The 20,832-nt window shown below is 42.9% G+C and overlaps 1 protein-coding gene across 1 annotated transcript; it reads left to right on the top strand.

Moving 5' to 3' along the window:
- The first annotated feature begins 133 nt into the window (after window positions 1–133).
- ODF1 (outer dense fiber of sperm tails 1) lies at window positions 134–6,473 on the top strand. Its single transcript, XM_056854847.1, has 2 exons — window positions 134–435; window positions 6,158–6,473. Exons 1-2 carry the CDS (start codon window positions 134–136, stop codon window positions 6,471–6,473), a joined length of 618 nt encoding a protein of 205 aa, XP_056710825.1.
- Window positions 6,474–20,832: the final 14,359 nt, after the last annotated feature.

The following is a 20,832-nucleotide window of genomic DNA, read 5'->3' as shown; positions in this document are numbered from 1 at the left end:
TACAACTGAACCACCAGATGCTTGCTCTTAAAGCAAACTTCTGGCCAGGGCTTGCAAGACCAATTTTTTCCCCCGACGAGTGCCCTTTTATCAAAGGTTGTGCTCGTACGCTAATATGGTTTAATGCTTACTAATGGCATCGCTCTGTCAGGCTCTGGAAACTGTGAGGCGAGATTTAAGGCGAACTGACAGAGAAATCAAGAGGCGCTTAAGACTCATGGACATGCATTGCTGCCATACCTTGTGCAACCGCCATCTGCACTTACATTGCCTCTGTGACGTAAGTCTCCACCCACATTGCTGCTGTTCTCTCCATCCGTATCCACACTGCCTCTGTAGCACCTTGTGCTGCAGCCCATGTCGAATACCATGCCTCTCAGCGCTGGAGAGGAGAGCTATTCGAGCTAGAATAGAAGCTGAGCAAGAACTGGCCAGGTAAAACTTTCTCTGACATATCACTTAGGCGATTCATACCTTACGAGGTTTAAAACGGGCTGGGGAGTGGGGAAGTATGCAATGGAAAATAGATTTGTTATTTATTTTTATTTTGTTAAATTTATTTCCCACCCTGTATAATATTGGAACAAAGTATAACATTGGAACGTATTTTGGAACCAAGTATTGAAACATATCTTGACTGTACAAGGATGTTTAATGTACTGCTGTTGTGTTTTTTTTTGTTATTGTTGTCATTATAAACTATAAACTTTGTTCCATATTTGTTCCTTGGTATGATCAAATTAAAGTTTATCGTTTAACCAAATGGCATGGTAATATATTTTTAATGTTCCTGTTAGACGTTCTGAAGAAAGGGAGAGGAACAGGCTTGGGTCTCAAGGGCCATTTTCAACTGGCTGATGGAGCATTCCCCAGAAGACATACACATGTCCTTCTCCCTTTTTAATCACATGGCTATAAATTCTTCATCACGTAAGGAAAGTAGAAGAACACAGGAAGCATTTCCTTTTCTTCTGGAATCCCTAACATTCCCTACTCTTAATTCCTTACAAAGGCACTCACATGCTGCTGAAGATCTGTAGTATGGGTGGTCTCTACTCCAACAGCTGAGAATATGTCTTAGAGCATACTCAGTTTGTGGCTTTGTCTGGTAAGGGGAAATCAGTACTGGCAGTAAGGTTACCAAGCCTCAGGATGAAGCCCAAAATTATCCTGGAATTACAACTGATCTCCAGACTACAGAGATCAGCTCCCCTGGGGGATATGGCAGCTTTAAAGGACAGATTTCACAGCACCACATCCTCCCTGAGCTTCCTTCCTTCCCCCACCTCTGCTCTCCTCAGGCATCACCTCTAAAACTCCAGGAATTTCTCAAGCCAGAGCTGGCAATCCTAAATGGCAGACAAATTGTCTTTCAAGAAGCTTGTTGGCTGTTACAAATCCTCTCCTCAAAGAACCCCAGAAATAGGGTTGCCAGGTCCCTCTTTGTCACCGGCGGGCGGGTTTTGGGGAGGGGAGGGACTTCAGTGCCATAGACTCCAACTGCCAAAGCAGCCATTTTCTACAGGTGAACTGCTCTCTATCGGCTGGAGATAAGTTGTAATAGCAGGAGATCTCCAGCCGCCACCTGGAGGTTGGCAGCCCTACCCAGGAAGCAACTGAAAACCACTTCTGTGTTACACTCTGATCCAAATATTAGCATGGTGTTGCGTTTTGAGTGTAATATAGAAGAAGTGGTTTTCAGTTGCTTTCCTGGGATTCTTTCCATAGTTCAACAGATAGTATCTATGTAGGTTGTCACTGTGCTGCTCTGAGAAACCTTTTAACTAGTACTATACTCCAAATGTACCTGTTTAAATTATAGAAAGCCACTTTCCTCGCTCTGTTACTAGACTAACAACTTTGCTAACACATTCCGTCTTACAAAAAGTAGACGATGATTGTGTGAAGAAGCTACGTTTGACCAACCCACTTGGGAAAAAATACACCTTTGTGGTACTTACGTTTGCAGCCTCATGTGTTCTTACATGGGACAAATTCCTTTGGAACTCAGGGCAACTTACTTATGCATAAGTTCAGGCCAATGCTATAAAAATGTGAACTGTTGGCGGCAAGAAATAAACATTTTGAAATTAAGATTTTGAAAGATCACCAGGGTAGTATGCTAGTCACCAGGGATTAACACCCCCCCACCCCCCGCTTACTACTGTATGATGTGGAGTTTAGGAGATGCTGCTCTTCCACTTTTCATAGGGAGTCACTCAACAGCTCTCTCGTTCTTCTTCTCTCTTCTATTTCTTCCCTAGCATAAATTAAAAGAGTTGCTACAAGGGTACACTTGGGTGGATGGGGAAGAAAAGAGTAGCTGGGAAGAGCTGTACTATTATGTTGCTATTTCAGACTGTTCGGAGTTTTTCTTTAAAAATTATTTCCTCTCCCAGGCATCTCCTTTCTGTCTCATTGCTAAACCAGAAATAATCCTGCTTCCCCATTAAGGCATTTTGGTTGCCAAGCGTATGGGGTGAGTGTGTAGGATTATTGGTAAACTAGGCACTTAATTTTTTTGAAAAGTTTGCAATTTCACTTCGGGTTTTATGAGCTTTTCTGCTGGCTTCACTGCAGTGAAGGACCAGGACGGGCCTGCCCCCATCTCCCTTTGTCCGGCTGTCCAGCTTTGCTGGGCCTCTCCTGCTCAGGGCTGCCAGTAGGGCTGCCAGGTCCCTCTTCGCCACTGGTGGGAGGTTTTGGGAGCCTGAGGTGGGTTTGGGGAGGGGAGGAACTTCAATGCCATAGAGTCCAATTGCCAAAATGGCTATTTTCTCCAGGTGAACTGATCTCTATCGGCTGGAGATTAGTTGTAATAGCAGGAGATCTCCAGCTGTTACCTGGAGGTTAGTCAATAAAAAGCAATCACTATGGCTATTAATAACAAACCAATGATAACATTAGCTTATAAATTCAATATCTGATTTATCTTGTTGTTTCTTCACAAAGATAGAAAATATACAGAATATCATATAACAAACAAAACAGGCTTCCGGTAATTTTCCTGTTTCATATAATCTTTCATCAGTTGGTACGTATGGTTTTGAAAAAATTATAGTTCATTAATCCTCTGTTTCTTCTTTTTTTCAGATTCTTTACTGAAGAGTTGCTGAGGATTATTATTGCACAATGGCGATCCCACGTTGTATCTCTTAATTAGACAACTTTTTTTCACGTCTTACATCCTTAAGATATACCAATCATATGGTGAGTATTCTTATATCATGTTGAGTATAAGAATACTCACCATATGATTGGTATATCTTAAGGATGTAAGACGTGAAAAAAGTTGTCTAATTAAGAGATACAACGTGGGATCGCCATTGTGCAATAATAATCCTCAGCAACTCTTCAATAAAGAATCTGAAAAAAAGAAGAAACAGAGGATTAATGAACTATAATTTTTTCAAAACCATACTTACCAACTGATGAAAGATTATATGAAACAGGAAAATTACCGGAAGCCTGTTTTGTTTGTTATATGATATTCTGTATATTTTCTATCTTTGTGAAGAAACAACAAGATAAATCAGATATTGAATTTATAAGCTAATGTTATCATTGGTTTGTTATTAATAGCCATAGTGATTGCTTTTTATTGACTAACTATTATTGCAATCCAAGTTTCACTTGTAAATTGTTACCTGGAGGTTGGCAACCCTAGCTGCCAGACAGGCTTTCCCTTCCTCCTCTTGTAATGCCTGTGTTATAGTATTAATTTCGAATTAATATAACACAGTGGGAGGTTGATAGTTCAAAGCAGTAGTTTATTGAGCTCAATAATACATACCGGATGAAACTGCCCTAATGCGCAGGACAGTCTTCATACAGAACAAAGGATTGCTACCCCAGTTATAACTTCTGGTTAGGGATGTTCCAATTACGTCGACTTACCAAACATTGGTTGTCTGCCTTTCTTTAATTAACATAGTATATAGAGATTGGTAGAAGCTGTTTCTAAGCAAGCACTTGGTCTTGTGATTCACATTCCTAACAGTGAAGGTAAGACACTGTTTTTCTCTACAGGGGAAAGCCTGTACCAGGCAATGTGTTCTGTTGGCCTCTTATAGTTATGGATGCCAATGTTCCCAAAGTTTCCATGTGCGGGTAGAATATATTTGCCTGATGCTATGCTCTATTCTTGAGCATAGAACCTCATGAACCTATGAATGTTTATACATATGAAAGAATATATGTTTTCCTATAAATGAAGTTTATAGGCACTTCACTCTCAGGGGGCTAGGGGTGGAGCTAAGGCAGGCTGGGGTAGGTTCCTTTTCCAGGGTCATGTCTCCCCCTTCCAATCTGCCCCTAATCTCCTCAATGGACCGTAATGGTTCTGTCCGAACAACCATCAGAGAGGATGGGACAGCTGAAGAGAAGGAACACATTTGTTTCTGTGCGTGAAGATAGAGAAATTCAGATTCTGGAAGAAAGCAGACAGACACTGCTGTGAATTGGCTGTAGCACTTTAGGATGCAGAATCTCTTTCTCTCTCTTGGATCTTATGTGGGGTAATGAATTGGATGCCCTGTAGGATGCCTCTTTGTTTCCACCTGCATTCAATGCCATAGAGTCCAATTGCCAACGTGGCCATTTTCTCCAGATGAACTGATCTTTATCGGCTGGAGATCAGTTGTAATAGCAGGAGATCTCCAGCTAGTACCTGGAGGTTGACAACCCTATCAAGACCATATATCGCTATTTGAAATGGATTGCTTCTATGTTCTCTATTTGCTTTCTGTATTATAATGTGAAGGAGAAAAATAATTTTATTATTTTAGTGTAATTTATGAAATTACCCTGAACCTGAGGGTAGCTTCAAACATGACATACATTGCTATATGGAAAATATTTCCATTCAAGAAGACATAGTCCCTTATGAATATGTCTTTCCCTGCCTGTATGTGATTGGCCTCAACCTCCAAGCACATGCAAATTATATGTAACATTTGAAATGTAGATTTCATTTTTTTTTGGTGTGGAACCACTTTTTGTCCAGGAAGCAGGCCCAAGTTCTCCTGCTCTTCTGCACATACAACCGAGTTCTTGACTATTAGAAGACCATTTCATTTAAGGAAGTTGTTTTAAGACCTCCAGTCCACCTCTGTGAGCCTAATTATATGTCACATTTTCATAGGGTTGTCAGGTACCCCCAGCCACCGGTGGGTATAGGGTTCCTAGATCCAGGTTGGGAAACTCCTGGAGATTTGGGGGTGGAGCCTGGTGAGGACAAGAACCTCAGTAGAATACAATGCCATACAGTCCACCCTCCTAAGTATCCATTTTCTCCAGGGGAACTGATATCTGTAGTCTGAAGATGAGCTGTAATTCCAGGTGATCCCCAGGTCCCATCTGGAGGCTGGCATCCCTACATTTTCCCTAGGGACCTATCCAGATTAGGTACAGAGTGGCATGTTCTGAGGCTTCCACACTCCACAGGCATATGAGGGCCCAGTTTCAGATTTTTCTCTCTTCCACTTTATTCTCACAAGAACCACTCTGCATTAGGCTGAGAGAGAGTGACTGGCCCAAGCTCCCAAGGCAGAGTTGGAATTAAAACCTTAGAACAATGATCCATTTAGTCCAGCCCCCTGTTTCACACAGTGGCCAACCAGAAGTCTCTAGGAGGCACACAGTCAGGGGAGGGAGACCCAAGCCTCCCACTGTAGTTGCCACCATCCCCAGCACTGGCAACATGGGTGTTACAAACATATATTTTCACCTGTAAAATGCTTATTTACCGGCAAATTTATATGATGTTTATTGTATTATATTTTGGAGAGAGCCAGCATGATGTAATGGTTAAGGTATCAGACTAGGACCTGGGAAACCCAGGTTCAAATCCCCACTCACGGCATGGAAGCTTGCTCGGTGACGTTGGGCTAGTCACACACTCTTTTAGCACTGACCCTGGCTAGTATTTGGATAGGAGATCTCCAAGGAAGTCCAGGGCAGCATAGCAGGCAATGGCAAACCACCTCCAAAGGTCTTTTGCCTTGCAAACCATACAGGGTTGTCATAAGTCAGCTGTGGCTTGACAGAAAAACAAAAACAAATAAACTGTTTTGGGTTCCTCCAGGGAGAAAAGTAGGGTAGAAACACTTTAATTGAATTAATGAACGAGATTGTGAAATCTTCTTCTTTATTGCAGGATTCGAAGAAGGGTTGCTAAGATGCTGGCATCATCCGCTCGTCCAAAGCTTTTAGCTTTAATGGACGTTAAGGGTTTTGATCCAGAGGACATTACTGTTAAAATACAAGATGGGAAAGTCAAAGTGTCAGCTGAACATGAGGAAGAATTTAAGACCTGCCAAGGAAAGGAGTACAACTACTCAACAGTCACCAAGGAGATCATATTGCCACCTGGAGTGAATGATGATGACATCACTTACTCCATAGGGCCTACCAGTCTTGTAAGAATAGAATCTCCACGCCCATGTCCTCCTTGCCTGCTGAGTTTGCTTTGAAGACCATGGATGATCAGCTCTGGTAGCCGATCAGCGTAAGGATGTAACTTCACTGGAATCCCAGGGGGATTACTGTTGTGTGTTTTTTAACAGCACCCTTTAGCCGTATGTTAGCAACCGTGTAACCCTCTTTCAACAACGACAGCGCTTGTAAATCTGTTGGCTTGAGTGCAAGTTTGTTAGCCTTACTTTAAAGCACTTCTGCTTGTTTGGCAGTTGCAACACGCGGGGAGACTATTATATATTACTGGTTATGAGGCACTTAAACTTGTAGCACATACCCTCAAAGGAATAACAATAGAACAAGGCCCTTCCAGAACAGCTTACATTTGAAACAATGCAAAAGGTGAAAAGTGGAGGGAAGGGAGGGGGAGACAGGAAAATTCACCATTTTACATGGTATTAGAATGAAGGCAGCCAAAATTTCTTTCAGTAGGACAACATCTTTTCCAAAGCCTGCTCAGTCCTGAAGTTCAGAGGATGATCTTTGACCAGTCACCCCCTCTCAGCCCAACATATCTCAGAGTGATGTTGTGAGGAGATAATGAGGAGATGAGAGATGTGCAAGCTATCCTGAGTTCCTCGGAAGAAGGGTGGGATGAAAACATGATAGAGTGGGGTCTGGCCCATTTTAGATGCAGACTTTACAAGGCTGGAATGCGAGGCAAACTTGAATCCCTCTTCCTTCCCTCATCAGGGCAGGAACATCTTTTCTGTGCCCAGGATGATGGACAGGACATAGTCAGCTGAGATTCAAGCCAGCGTAGTATTGAAATACTAGCAGAATTACATGATCATTTGGAAATAGGGTTTAAAAAAATGCACCTGCACATAAGATGTACATGACCAATCAAGGTAGTGTCATACCTGTTGGGGGGGGGGAGATGCGGAAGGGATATCTGGATAAGAAATTACAAATGCACAGCAACAGGTAGTTGTGTTCCAAAATACATACCCTGGATGCTTAATTTGTAGGAAATGTCCATTATTTGTAGTTCTAGGAGACTAGACATGCCTGCTTACCACAAGCACCAATACGAATGCAACATGCTTCATAAAAGTCATATACATATATGAGGTTGCCAACTAAATGGGGGGATCTTATCTCTTTCATGAAGGTTTAATGAATGGAAATGGACAGCTGAAGCTTTTAATGGCAGGAGGTTAAAGAGCGTCACCTGACAATTGCTTGCAAAATAAAAAGATATTAAAGGGACAGCTAGAGAGACCACTTTGTAATAGGATTGCCTGCCTCCAGGTGGGGTCTACTGATCTCATAGAATTACAACTGATCTTCACATAGCAGAGATCAAATGCTCTGGAAAAAATGTCTGCTTTGGAGGATGGACTCTATGACATTATGCCTTGCTGAGGTCCCTGCCTTCTCCAGGGTCCACCTCCAAATCTCCAGGAATTTCCCAACCTAGAGCTGGCAACCCTATTTTGTAAACTGACAACACTATCCATGTAGGATGTACAGCTTTGGCAGGATAGAAATTTGAAGAATAAATAAATAAATAAATAAATAAATAAATAAATAAATAAATAAATAAGTGAGGCTTGGGAAATTAGAAGCGATTCCCATGAAAGTGTTGTTTCTTTTCTTGCAGGAAAACAAACACCCTAGTTAAAAAAAAGATGAAAGATACATCTAAGTCATTTCTGCTATTTTAAATTATCAGTATAAAGGTTTCAAAACCTTTATACTAAGGTTCTCCAATCCATAAGTGTGCACGGCATTCAGGAGAAGGGTGCACAGTATGGAAAGGGCAAATGACAGAATGTGGGGCCCTGAGATAATGTCAAACTGTGTGGGTAGCGGGATAATGAGGAATAATGAGAATTTTCTGAGGAATAATGAGAATTTTCTTTGCATCTTGCAAGAATAAAGTCTATACTATTTTTAAAAGCTTGATACAGAATAAGTCACACATCACAAGATGTATAAAATATTTTCAGGCAGTAATTGATCCTCTGCCTTCGTCTAACGGCAGATAATTTTCTTCACAAGAGCGGAACAGGTACTTTGTTTATTACCAACAGCTGCCTCTTTGAGAGCCAGTGTGGTGTAGTGGTTAAGAGTGGTGGACTGTAATCTGGAGAACCAGGTTTGATTCCCCACTCCTCCACATGAGTGGTGGACACTAATCTGGTGAACCAGGTTGGTTTCCCCACTCCTCCACACGAAGCCAGCTGGGTGACCTTGGGCTGGTCACAGCTCTCTTAGAGCTCTCTCAGCCCCACCTACTTCACAGGGTGTCTGTTGTGGGGAGGGGAAGAGAAGGTGATTATAAACTAGTTTGATTCTTCCTAAGTGGCAGAGAAAGTCGGCATATAAAAACCAACTCTTCTTCTTAGTGTTTGCTGAGAACTGCGCTTTTCTTTCCTATTCAAATCTTTAAGACTTTTCATGGACAACACTAGGAAAATTTAAAGGCATCAGGAAAAGGGAAAGACCCAATATGTGGAGGATTAACTCTATAAAGGAAGCCACGGCCCTCAGTTTGCAAGATCTGAGCAAGACTGGTAATGCTACGATGTTCTGGGGGACATTAATTCATAGGGTCGACATAAAGTCTGAAGTGACTGGGCAGCACTTACACACAGAGAGATTCTCTAAAGATTGTTAAAGGGGGGAAAAGGGATTGAAACTGGGTAATTTTACCACTAGGTGGCATATATTTGTATAACGCCAGCCTGACTGTCTGTTTATAGCTTCTGGCAGGTGAAGTTCCCTAGACAGAAATAATCATAGCCTGAAGTAACCCCTTGATCCCTCCCCATACCAGGCTAACATTGCCACTGAATGGTGACTTAAGTGGGCCACAGAAATCCAGTAAAACTCCAGTGCAGTGGTAATTATACTGTTTCTCCCAACCTTCCTTTGCACACAATACACAAACATCACCTGCTGTAGTTTCAGTCATCACAATAACTTTTTCTTTCACAATGTCTGATCCTCAACAAACCCTTTCTTCCCTTCTAGCTAAACATTTCCCCTGCAGTCGCAGTACGTGTGAGTCATGTCAGGTAGTGGTTACCCTTAATGATCCCATGCATTCTCCCATGTCTTTCTGTCAAGTCTGCCCACCTATCATTGTTCCACATGCCCACTCCAAACCTCCATGCAGTCTGCCAGCTAAAACATCAGAAGCAATGGAACCAATTACTCTTCGTCCTGTACAAGCTAATCTGCAAACTTGGTTTCTGTTAATTATGAAGATTCCTCAGGAATTTGGGCATACAGACAGGCAGACACATATACCAAAGAATCGGAATTCCTCCCCAATAAATCCATCAACAATTCAAACATTTAAACAGGAATCAAACCTTATACTTATTGCAATTCATCAGAAACAGGAGTCTTGTGGCACCTTAAAGATTATATTGTTGTTATTAATTACATAAACGGTCATGGATTAGAGCCTGTTTCGTCAAATGCATAAAGTGGATCCTTAGTTTGCAGACATATACATGGTTATGGAGAAGAAAAATACACAGTGAAAAGGACATGAAATGCAAAAACTGCAGGATGTAGGGTTGCCAGGTCCCTCTTCGCTACCAGCGGGAGGTTTGGGGGCAGAGCCTGAGGAGGGTGGGGTTTAGGGAGGGGAGAGACTTCAATGCCACAGAGTCCAATTGCCAAAGCGGCCATTTTCTCCGGGTGAACTGATCTCTATCGGCTAGAGATCACTTGTAATAAAAGGAGATTTCCAGCTAGTACCTGGAGGTTGGCAACCCTAGCAGGATGTCATGTTACTATGTAAAATTCAAATGCATTCAAAATAAGCACAGTGACCACTCACACAGTAAATGGTGAAAATACAGTATCTCTAGTTTTGGTATTTACACACATAATGACAGAGAAATGTACAGTCTTTGTTCAAGGCCTAGTAAACGCCACCACATTTTCTGATAGATTCTATTTCAGTGGTTTCACACTGGAGTCTCCCTTCGAAGTTCTTTTGTTGAAGAATGCTAACTTTAGGCCAGAAACAGAGAGTCTTGGGGAATGAAATCTTCTTCCACTGGTTTCTGAGCATGAGTATTTTCCAAGTCTTGTTCTGTTCTGCAAGAGCAATTACTATTCTATCACCTCTTTTAATGAACGACTCCTTCAGGCTCTCACTTTTATATTCAGCGGAGAAATATGGCTTGTCTCTTTTAGGGGGAAGATATTAAGTTACAACATACCAGATAGAGTAGTAGAAGCATTATCAGGAGTGTTTATAAATAAAGTTCAAAGTATTTGTGACAAGGTCACTTAAGGATATGTCCTCAGTTAGTCTGTGGTTTCATTTATGAATCTGTTTCAGTCTTTTTCTTCTGGTGTGAGCAATATTTGATACAAATTTCTCTTATACATTAATCTGCAATGTTTACATACTTTAGGAAATACCAATGCAATGAGGAAGACAGGTGGCACATAAAGATTTGTAATAATAGTTGGCAGACACTTCCCTCATTTATTTACCAGTCAGATCATGGAGAAGTAGATGTGCTAGTCTATGCAAAATCATTCTTACCCCCCTCCAATTCAGATCACAGGGCAACAAAAGCGGAAATAAAGTGTTGCAAAATATTGTCTAAGGCTTTCACTGTCAGAGTTCATTGGTTCTTGCAATGGCAAACCACCTCTGCTTAATTATTTGCCTTGAAAACCCCACCAGAGGTCGCTATATGTTGGCTGTGACTTCATAGCACTTTATACACACACACAGGGCAACTTGGGCTGTAGTGTGAATGGGACCTTAATTCCAGGTACTCCTGCATGCCCATAGCTAGGGTTGCCAACCACCAGGTACTAGCTGGAGATCTCCTATTACAACTGATCTCCAGCCGATAGATATCTGTTCACCCGGAGAAAATGGATGCTTTGGCAATTGGACTCTATGACATTGAAGTCCTTCCCCTCACCCCACCCTCCTCAGGCTCCACCCCAAAAACCTCCCAGCAGTTGCAAAGGGACCTGGCAACCCTACCCACAGCAAATGCCTCAGGCCATCTCTGTACGAGAGAGTTGCCTTGGATTCTATGCTGTTCAGAAATGGTTTTTTTGTACTGCTGCCCCACAGCATCATGATGTTTCCTTGCATCATCCAGGTTTTCCTCAACATTTCTGCAGCCTTTCCCAAACCTCCCCTCTTTCCCTTAACCTGTCTGTTACCCTATACTTGGAATACACTTTATGTGCCAAACACACAGATGGAAAGCATTGTCTAGTTCTGGTCCACAAGTGTCCTTTGGGCCAGCTCCAATGATGATTTTGCCATTTTTACAGCAAAACAGTCTCATCACTTGCATGGCCTTTGCAAAATGACTCTTTTCTACTTTTCACTCTATCCCTTGTAGCCTGAATGGAGGCTTTGATTTTTACAACTGCCTTCTCTTCCTTTCTGTAGTATCATTTCCAGACATGCTTGTGTATACATGGACACAAAGATCCCGCACCATGGTTAGATCTGCACTTGCAAATGTGCACACACATGTACCCCCTCATTCCTTGGTGATAAAACAAGCAGGACTGTTTTCTCCACATGCCTGCCCACCTAAGGCTTCCTGCTGCCTTATCCTTAGAGATAAGCAGTCTCTACGCTCTAACTCAGGAGCCTTGTTCTTGTGTGCACATCTGTTTGTAAGAAACAGGCAACGTGATGCACTTTACAGCTGAAGTCTTAGAGACTTCATGTTGTGCCAGCAATCAACAAAGCATTCTGGGGGCTTTCCGTGTGGATTTGTCCAGCAGGGGTTCAAGGACGATTACCCTTGCTTGCGCTGACAAACAGATCTGGGTTCCCTCTGATTGGTAGGGCACAGTTATGAACAGTTGGATAGCAAGCAGCATCAATTTCCCCACTTCAGGAGTATATGGGGCTTCTTCCTGGGATCTGCAGCTTAAGGATGGTCAGCAAAGAGACATACTTGCTCCCCAAATCTGTCCACATCATTCGCATGTAGGCCTTTGACGATTGTACCGAAATCCTTGATCTGTTAGACCCCTGACTCTTCAGTAGGGTTGCCAACCTCCAGGTACTAGCTGGAGATCTCCTGCTATTACAACTGATCTCCAGCCAAGAGATCAGTTCCCCTGGAGAAAATGGCCGCTTTGGCAATTGAACTCTATGGCATTAAAGTCCTTCCCCTCCCCAAACCCTGCCCTCTTCAGGCTCCGCCCCAAAAAACTCCTGCTGGTGGCGAAGAGGGACCTGGCAACCCTATTCTTCAGCCACGTGCCAATGTGTTTACAAAAATCACAACTTGCAGTACCAGTGAATGTTTTAAAGGTAGGGTTGTCAAGTTCCAGGTAATAGCTGGAGATCTCCTGCTATTACAACTGATCTCCAGCCGATAGAGATCAGTTCACCTAAAGAAAATGGCCGCTTTGGCAATTGGACTCTATGGCATTGAAGTCCCTCCTCTCCCCAAACCCCGCCCTAATCAAGCTCTACCCCAATAACCTCCCGCAGGTAGCGAAGAGCGACCTGGCAACCCTATTTCAAAGCTCAGGTGCAACTTCCATATCCCACCTTGCAAAGCTGTTGGTCATATTCAGTCTTTCATTCTTCCATTGTTTCTCTCACATCCAGGCCAGGCAAGACACTTGCAAAGCCCCTGCTTTCTTCGCCCTGCTGTCCCCAGGTGAATTCCTGTACCGAAAACCTCTGTAGGGGGCATCATGAGCACACTTTGAGCATGTGGCCTTGGAACAAGGCACTTTGTTGACCACCTAGCAGTTACGGCTGCTATCTTACACTTGTGTGGGTAGTCTAAACAATCCTTCTTGTTCAAAGAGCATTGATAGCAACAGAAACCAAGCTGGGAATGAAACCAAGCGCAAGGGAAATCCATCAGGGGTCAAAACTGTACTGAACTAGCAGCCCCCGCATGTGGATCAACAGCAGGGAAAGGATGGGGGTAGGTGGCTGGGGTCAGGGCCCCTGCCCCCAAACTTACTAGGGCCAAAGGGGGCTCCTGGGCAGGTAACACAGGTTCCCACCCAGGCCAAGGCAGCACCAGTGGCTTCAGGGCCCAGGTAATGCCCATAAGCAGGGGAGAAAGAGCCAGAAAACCCACAGCCAGGGAAGGCTGGGACATTCCCTGAGCTGGCTGTGTCCACCACACAACATAGCAAGGAAGTGGAGTGCCATGGCCAAGCCACACCTGCCAGCAACTCCACGGTTGAGGCTGGCAGTGTCTCCAACCTTCATGGACCTGCATGGATTAAGGAGGAGGCCTTTTGAGGCAGTGGAGAAGTATGGGGCATGGGGGGAGGAGGCCTGCACTGGGAACCCAGCCCCCCCACTGGCCACACCCCAAAGAACCCTGCCCCCATGGACTCCTTTGAAAGGCAGGATACAGGGCAGCAAAGGAGGAAAGGGAAGAGGTACAGGTAAGGGAGAGAGGAGCCTCCCCCAGCAACTGAGGAACCTCCTGTGGCCCACCTCAAAAGGATACTGTAGGGTAAAACACCCCCAAACTCTGACCCTAGGGTGGCAACTACAAGAGAAGAAAGGAAGGAGACTCAACAAGAGTGTGGGGAGAAGAAAATAGTGAGTGGGTGAAGCAAACGGGTGGAGTAGAAGAACAGGTGGGCAGTTAGGCAAGGGGACGGAGAGGAGAAAAACCACTACACCACGCTGGCTGGGACGGCAGCAGGACTTTTCTGAGCTTCCGGACAGACAGGAACAGGCCATGCAAGAGCATTTCCTAACATTGTCTGAAAGAGAACTTTTTGCAACACACACCAGTGGTGACTGGACCATGCCAGGATGGTCCAATGTGGAATGGAACTGAATATCTTTATTGTAATGTAATCTATGTTCCCAGATGCTCTAGGTGGCACTCCTGAGCCTTAGCAAGTTTTAAGATTTCTGTCACAGATCCCATGGCAGATTTCTGCATGCACAACCACCCTTGCACAAGCAAAAGCACTGGAATAACTCATCACTGTCTGCTTTTGAGAAATGAGAACATTTATATCCTGGTGTAGAGGTTAGGAGCTGTGGACTCTAATCTGGAGAACCGGGTTTCATTCCCCACTCCTACACATGAAGCCAGCTGGGTGACCTTGGGCTAGTCATAGTTCTCTGAACCCTCTCAGCCCCACCTACCTCACAGGGTGTCTGTTGTGGGGAGGGGAAGGGAAGGAGATTGTAAGACAGTTTGATTCTCCTTAAAGGTAGAGAAAATCAGCATATAAAAACCAACTCTTCTTCTTCTTCCAAGTGAGCAGGACATAGCACAAAGTATTTCTTCTGAAACCATTTCAAAACCATGTGAACCATCTGTTGTTCATCCCAATTCTCCATACGCAGAGTGTTATTTTGTCAAAAATTGTATTAAGTGCTTTGTGTTGCTGAAACATTGCGCTGCTGGTTGTGCAAGCGAAACTGTGCCGAGTACATTTTCTTTTCTGCTCATGCATCACTGGTTCCAACCCGATGCCTCTTTGTGCACACTTCATAACTATGAAGTGAAGAGTGCTCTGTAGAGCCTGACTAAGCATAACGGGGTGAGCTTGAGTTTCAGAGCACACTTCTAGCCCCTGAATCGGTGCCTGAAGAATAGTGTGACCACGGATAATACTGAAGTTGGCCATCCCCAGCACACCGTGGTTCTACAGGTATCGTTTTGTAAATAATTTAAAACTTTTTAGAATTAAAGGAAAGCACTTCATAATTTATATGCCATAGGGTGTAAATGAGATTTTCTACCTCTGCAGACGTTGTAGGAGCCCCGTGGCACAGAGTGGTAAGCTGCAGTACTGCAGTCAAAAGCTCTGCTCCCGACCTGAGTTCGATCCCAACTGAAGTCGGTTTCAGGTAGTCAGCTCAAGGTTGACTCATCCTTCTATCCTTCCGAGGGTGGTAAAATGAGTACCCAGCTTGTTGGGGGTAAAGTGTAGACGACTGGGGAAGGCAATGACAACCCACCCCCTAAACAAAGTCTGCCTAGTAAACGTTGGGATGTGACATCACCCCATGGGTCAGTAATGACTTGGTGCTTGCACTGGGGACTACCTTTACAGGCGTTGTGTTATAAATATTAAGGGATGCTTCTGAGAAGTTTTAGTGGTATTCATAACTGGCTGGGTCACTTGTAATTCTTGGCAGATTCCTGTGACCTAAGAACCTCATGGTCACTCTGCATGCAAGACTGCCCTGTAAGTTATTTAAACTTGTTAGTGTTGTATGTCAACATGTCTATACTATTTTAAAATAGCCCTAAGGTCTGGCTGACCCATTTGATCTCTTGAGTCTTTTACTTTGGCAATGTGGCTACGCTGTGGACATATCAGTCATGATTGGAGATGTTTTTGACACAGGGCAGTGGCCTAGTTCTAGAAACAATTTGTTAATTCTGGAATTATTTGTTTCTTGATTTTATAGTCTGCCTTTCTCTCTTGGACACAATGTGGATTACACAGAATAAGTCAATACAATCAACAGGATGGGACATTCAATAACTCAGAGCTACTACGCTGACCAACAGCAGCTCTCCAGGGCCTCAGGCAGAGCTCTTTCACATCACCTGCTTGCCTTAATAATTTATATGCCATTGGGTATAAAGGAGAGAGCCAGCATGGTGTAGTGGTTAAGAGCGGTGGTTTGGAGCAGTGGAGTCTGATCTGGAGAACTGGGTTTGATTCCCCACTCCTCCACATGAGTGGTGGAGGCTAATCTGGTGAACTGGATTTGTTTTCCCACTCCTACACATGAAGCCAGCGGGGTGACCTTGGGCCAGTCACGTTCTCTTAGCCTCACCCACCTCACAGGGTGTCTGTTGTGGGGAGGGGAAGGGAAGGCGATTGTAAGCCGGTTTGAGTCTCCCTTAAGTGGCAGAGAAAGTCGGCATATAAAAACCAACTCTTCTTCTTCTACTAAGCTACCTTTCATAATTGTTTGTGAGTGTGTGTATGTGTAAAGTGTTGTAGGGTTTTGAAGGCAAGAGATGTTCAGAAGCGGTTTGCCATGGCCTGCCTCTGCATGAGCTGAGATAATTGTTTACAAATCATAAATTAGGTATAGCTTTCAAACTGAAACAAGTGGGTTACTGTATTTTCTTAGTGTAGGAGGTATACAGAACTTAAGTCTTTTGCTTCTCTGCAAGAATCCCTACTGAGTTAACTGGTCTCCAGTTATTCTCTGTGAATGACTTCCAGTAAATCCTTGCCTCTGAGCAAGGAGCTAACTGCACACTGTTAAGTTTACCCAAAAATTTAAAAATTGAATTGGTTAGATTTGCCTCAGGGACATAAGACAATGGTTGTTTTAAACAAAAGCCAAACCCTGGAATTCTAGAACATTAAAAAATGTGGGGTTCCTTATCAGAATCAACCTTTAACATTTGGTTCTACAATTTAGTCCTTTAAAAACTACATACAAGCGAAGGAGGGTAAGGCTGGTTTTGCCCAGGTGTATAATGTTGTTCAAGAATAGTATTGCTCTATTACTCCAAGTTACTGAACAAAACACAACATACATGGTATCATCAATTTGGGAGATGCATAGCCATTTTGACTTTCTACTTAGATTTTAAGTATTAAGTGCTGTTTTATTAATTTGAGAAATTTTACCTTCTAAACCACCTTTATGAAGTTGTTACTGAAAATATGAAAGCACTCTCAGCATGAGAGCCAGCGTGGTATAGTGGTTAAGAGCGGTGGACTCTGATCTGGAGACTCGGGATTGATTCCCCACTCCTCCACATGAGTGGCAGAGGCTAATCTGGTGAACTGGATTTGCTTCCCCACTCCTACACATGAAGCCAGCTGGGTGACCTTGGGCTAGTCACAGCTCTTTTAGAGCTCTCTCAGCCCCACCTACCTCACAGAGTGTCTGTTGTGGGGAGGGGAAGGGAAGGTGATTGTAAGTTGGTTTGAGTCTCCCTTAAGTGGTACAGAAAGTCGGCATGTCAAAACCAACTCTTCTTCTTTGTCATCTTCTTCTCAGGGCAACCAATTCACACTATACAGCCTCCTGTCAATTGCCCTAAGGAACAGATAATTTAGGATGAATGTTAATCAGGCAGAACTGTATGCTTACACCTTCTTGAACTGATGTTTATAGATTATTACACACGTAAGAAAGACTATGTTACTTGACAGCAAAGAAACAAGTAAGCATATGATTTACAAGTAGCCTGCTATGTTTGGGGCAGGGGGAATTCAGTGTGCTTGTATATGTTTTCGAGCAGTGGAAAAGAAATGCAAAATGATTATAGTGAGGAACCGACCCTGGTCTTTTTAGTTCTTCAAACGTATGCCACATTGGCACTGTCTGCCGCCTGAGAGCAGACCTGCCAAGCTTTGCCAAGACAATAATACCGCTTAGCTAAGGGAGTGTTCTTGAAAAACCAGCATTTCTTTGTGAAGTGGAACTTCAAGAGACTCAAGAGAATTACAGACTGGTGATTATTGTAATGCAGGATTATTGTAACGCCCACATGCTAATCATCCTTATGTCTCAGGAGTCCATTCCCACATAGTAATAATCCCTCTTCCTTGGGAGAGGTCAGGTAAGGCTGAAGGACATCTGGATAGTGCCAACCTCTGCAGCAAAGTCATCAACAGTGAATCTTGCTAATTTATTCCGAGTTCTGCATATATGATTGGGGCTCATTGCTCAAAAACCGTAAATGGGAACCAAATACTTAGTTTACAGGCCTGAAGTTTAACCTTCTATCATGGGCGCAGGGGACCATGTGGAGGTTTGTCTAACATGGGTGACTGTCCCCCCCTGGAGCACTGGAGCCCCACACACCTGTCCTTCCTTCCTGCCCCCTTCAGCTCTGGAACAGGCAAGGGCCTTAGCCAGCTGCCACGTCTCTGGCCTGGGCTTTTGAGTACCCCCCCTTCACTCTTCCACACAGCACCCCCCACAAACACACACACACTAGTGAGGGTATTGCCAGGTGACCAGTTAAAACTTGAGGTGTGAGGACCCATGCAGATTAAAACAAACTGTTTTATTAAACAAACTGGGTAGTAACGAAACACATGGGAGACACTTGGGAGCAACAACTTTAACTAGGACTGCCAACCTCCAGGTGGCAGCAATCAAAATACGGTAAACACCTCTGCACTAATACCAACAGGTAAGGAAGGAAGTGCAGGGAAATCTGGCAATAACAACTGACAATACTAGAACTGTGACTAAGTATATTAAGTGCACACATAAACAACGAAAAGGACTAACAATACTATATACAAAACTATTTCAATAGTCCAAAAGGTACACTTGTTCATAAATACTATTTCTATAGTCCATAAGGTACAAAAGTACAGTGGAATGAGGGCAAAAAAGATTTCATGTAGAAGTTGATAGGAAGACGATCGTTTCTATTTTCTTCTTCAGTTCCATTCCTATACATGAAAAAAATACTTAAATGATTTCATTCTTATTTGCTAAAATAATCACATGAAAGGTAAATGTTACTTACAATTGGGGTTTTCAATATATGCACATATGAACATCCAAAATTCATTTCAATCTCTCATGAGGATGAAAACACAACTATGTGGAGTTTAAGTAGTAGGGTTCCAATACAGGTTACATCATTCCAAATCCATAGTTGTACAGACGATTCGACCAATTTAACTGTTCCCAATGGGATAATGCAAGTAACTAACAGACTGCAGAGTGTTGGAGATTAAAAGAGCTCCAGGTGGCGTTTCTCAGTACATGCTTCTTAAAGGGACATAGGCTACATGAAGCAAGATAAATCATTATCCAGATTTAAACCGAAGGGTTCTAAAGATTGAAATAAGTGAATAAAGTAAGCTTCCTTTTGTCTGAGTAGGCGTTCATTGTTTCTTTTGTCAAATAATTTGCCTTTTAAACGCCAAACGACAAAAAAAGGAGGTCGTTTTCGTTATGACGTGATTTTAGAAAATGTTCTACTACAGGAGCTGAACAAATGCCCGCCCTTATTCTGGACTTATGTTCAAGAATTCTTGTTTTAATAGGGCGTGTTGATGAACCAATATAAATTTTTTGACATGGGCAAATTAAACAATAAACACAATATTTTGTATTGCAATTCGAAAAATAATTGAGCTTGAATACAAAGTCACTATCTAATCTCTTAAACTCTTTCACTTCAAGTGCCAGATTACACGCAAGGCACTTATGGCATCGGTAATGACTTTTGATATTGTTCTGTCCATCTGTGTCAGATGGTAGATCAGTATGAATTACTTCGTCACGGATGGACATAGTTCTATTATATCCTATTTTGGGTAGTTGTTGACACCCAGAAATGTTAGTCAGTAAGTTCATTTCCCTTGGAGGAAATGGCTGCTTCAGAAAGTGGGCTCTATGATGTTATACCCCATTGAAGTTCCTCCCCTGCCCAAATCCTGCCCTCCCCAGACTCCACCCCCAAAATCTCTAGAAATTTCCCAACACGGAGGTGGCAGCCCTAACAGGGTATACTTTTTCAACCAACAGGGCAAAATGAATGAATGAAAGTTACAATGAATGAGCCTTGATTCTTCTAGATCCCAATGCAGTGCCCATGGGTCCCTTGGCGCCTGCCAACACCTTTCCTGGTGCCCACCAAGTGCTTTGAGAAAGTGGGTAGGGCTAGGCTGGGCTTTTCCCGCAGGGATTCTGAAGGGCTGTGCAGATTAAAGGAATCCTCTTAAACAGAGCTTCTGCCTAAAACGTTTTAAGAGTTACTATTCGAGTTTTATATAACCTCAATCTCTGACATTTTATAGTTGGCTCCGCCTCGTGCAGCAGTCATTTTGTGATTGTGTCTATTGCCCTTTGTCAAAATACCAAAAGTGCCTACAGGCTTTAAAAGATTGGGGACCCCCTCATCTACAATGTTAACTGTCTTTAGAAAGCTCCAAGCCAGAATTAATGAGCAGTGTTTTTAATGTCCATTTTCCACACAAAAAAAATTATCAAAAAAGTGACAAGGCACATGTGTCTGTATTACACAAAACTGGATGTTTATTGTAAACAAGGTATAAAGTACAATATAAGAAATATTGTGCAAAATTTTAAAGAAGTCACAAAATAGATATTACACCACTCTCCAGAAGTTTATTCTTCGCCGGTAGTGTAGAAGATGGAGTAGAAATACCACCAAGAAAAATGGTTTAATAATCATGGTGTACTAATTTGGTGTCTTGACACCCTTTAGCTTCTCACATAACCCCGCGACTGATTTAACACAGCATAACATCTTCAACATATAAAGGCCACTTAGTTTACGACAGATGTATATCTTCCATAGTAATATTTTCAGAAAGTAGCACTTAGTTTACGACAGATGTATATCTTCCATAGTAATATTTTCATACTACTCTTGTCCTTCCTTCCAAAAACAGCCTCAATTTTCTCTTAAG

This window comes from Euleptes europaea, chromosome 8, assembly GCF_029931775.1.
Source record: "Euleptes europaea isolate rEulEur1 chromosome 8, rEulEur1.hap1, whole genome shotgun sequence".
NCBI classification, from domain to species: domain Eukaryota; kingdom Metazoa; phylum Chordata; class Lepidosauria; order Squamata; family Sphaerodactylidae; genus Euleptes; species Euleptes europaea.
Note: the sequence above shows the minus strand (reverse complement) of the source record. Positions and strands in the feature narration are given on the sequence as shown.

Excerpts from the sequence above, each read along its gene's own strand:
- ODF1 (XM_056854847.1), top strand. The coding sequence starts at position 134 with ATGGCATCGCTCTGTCAGGCTCTGGAAACTGTGAGGCGAGATTTAAGG. Across the intron at positions 436-6,157 it reads GCTGAGCAAGAACTGGCCAG|GATTCGAAGAAGGGTTGCTA; the intron begins GTAAAACTTTCT and ends TCTTTATTGCAG.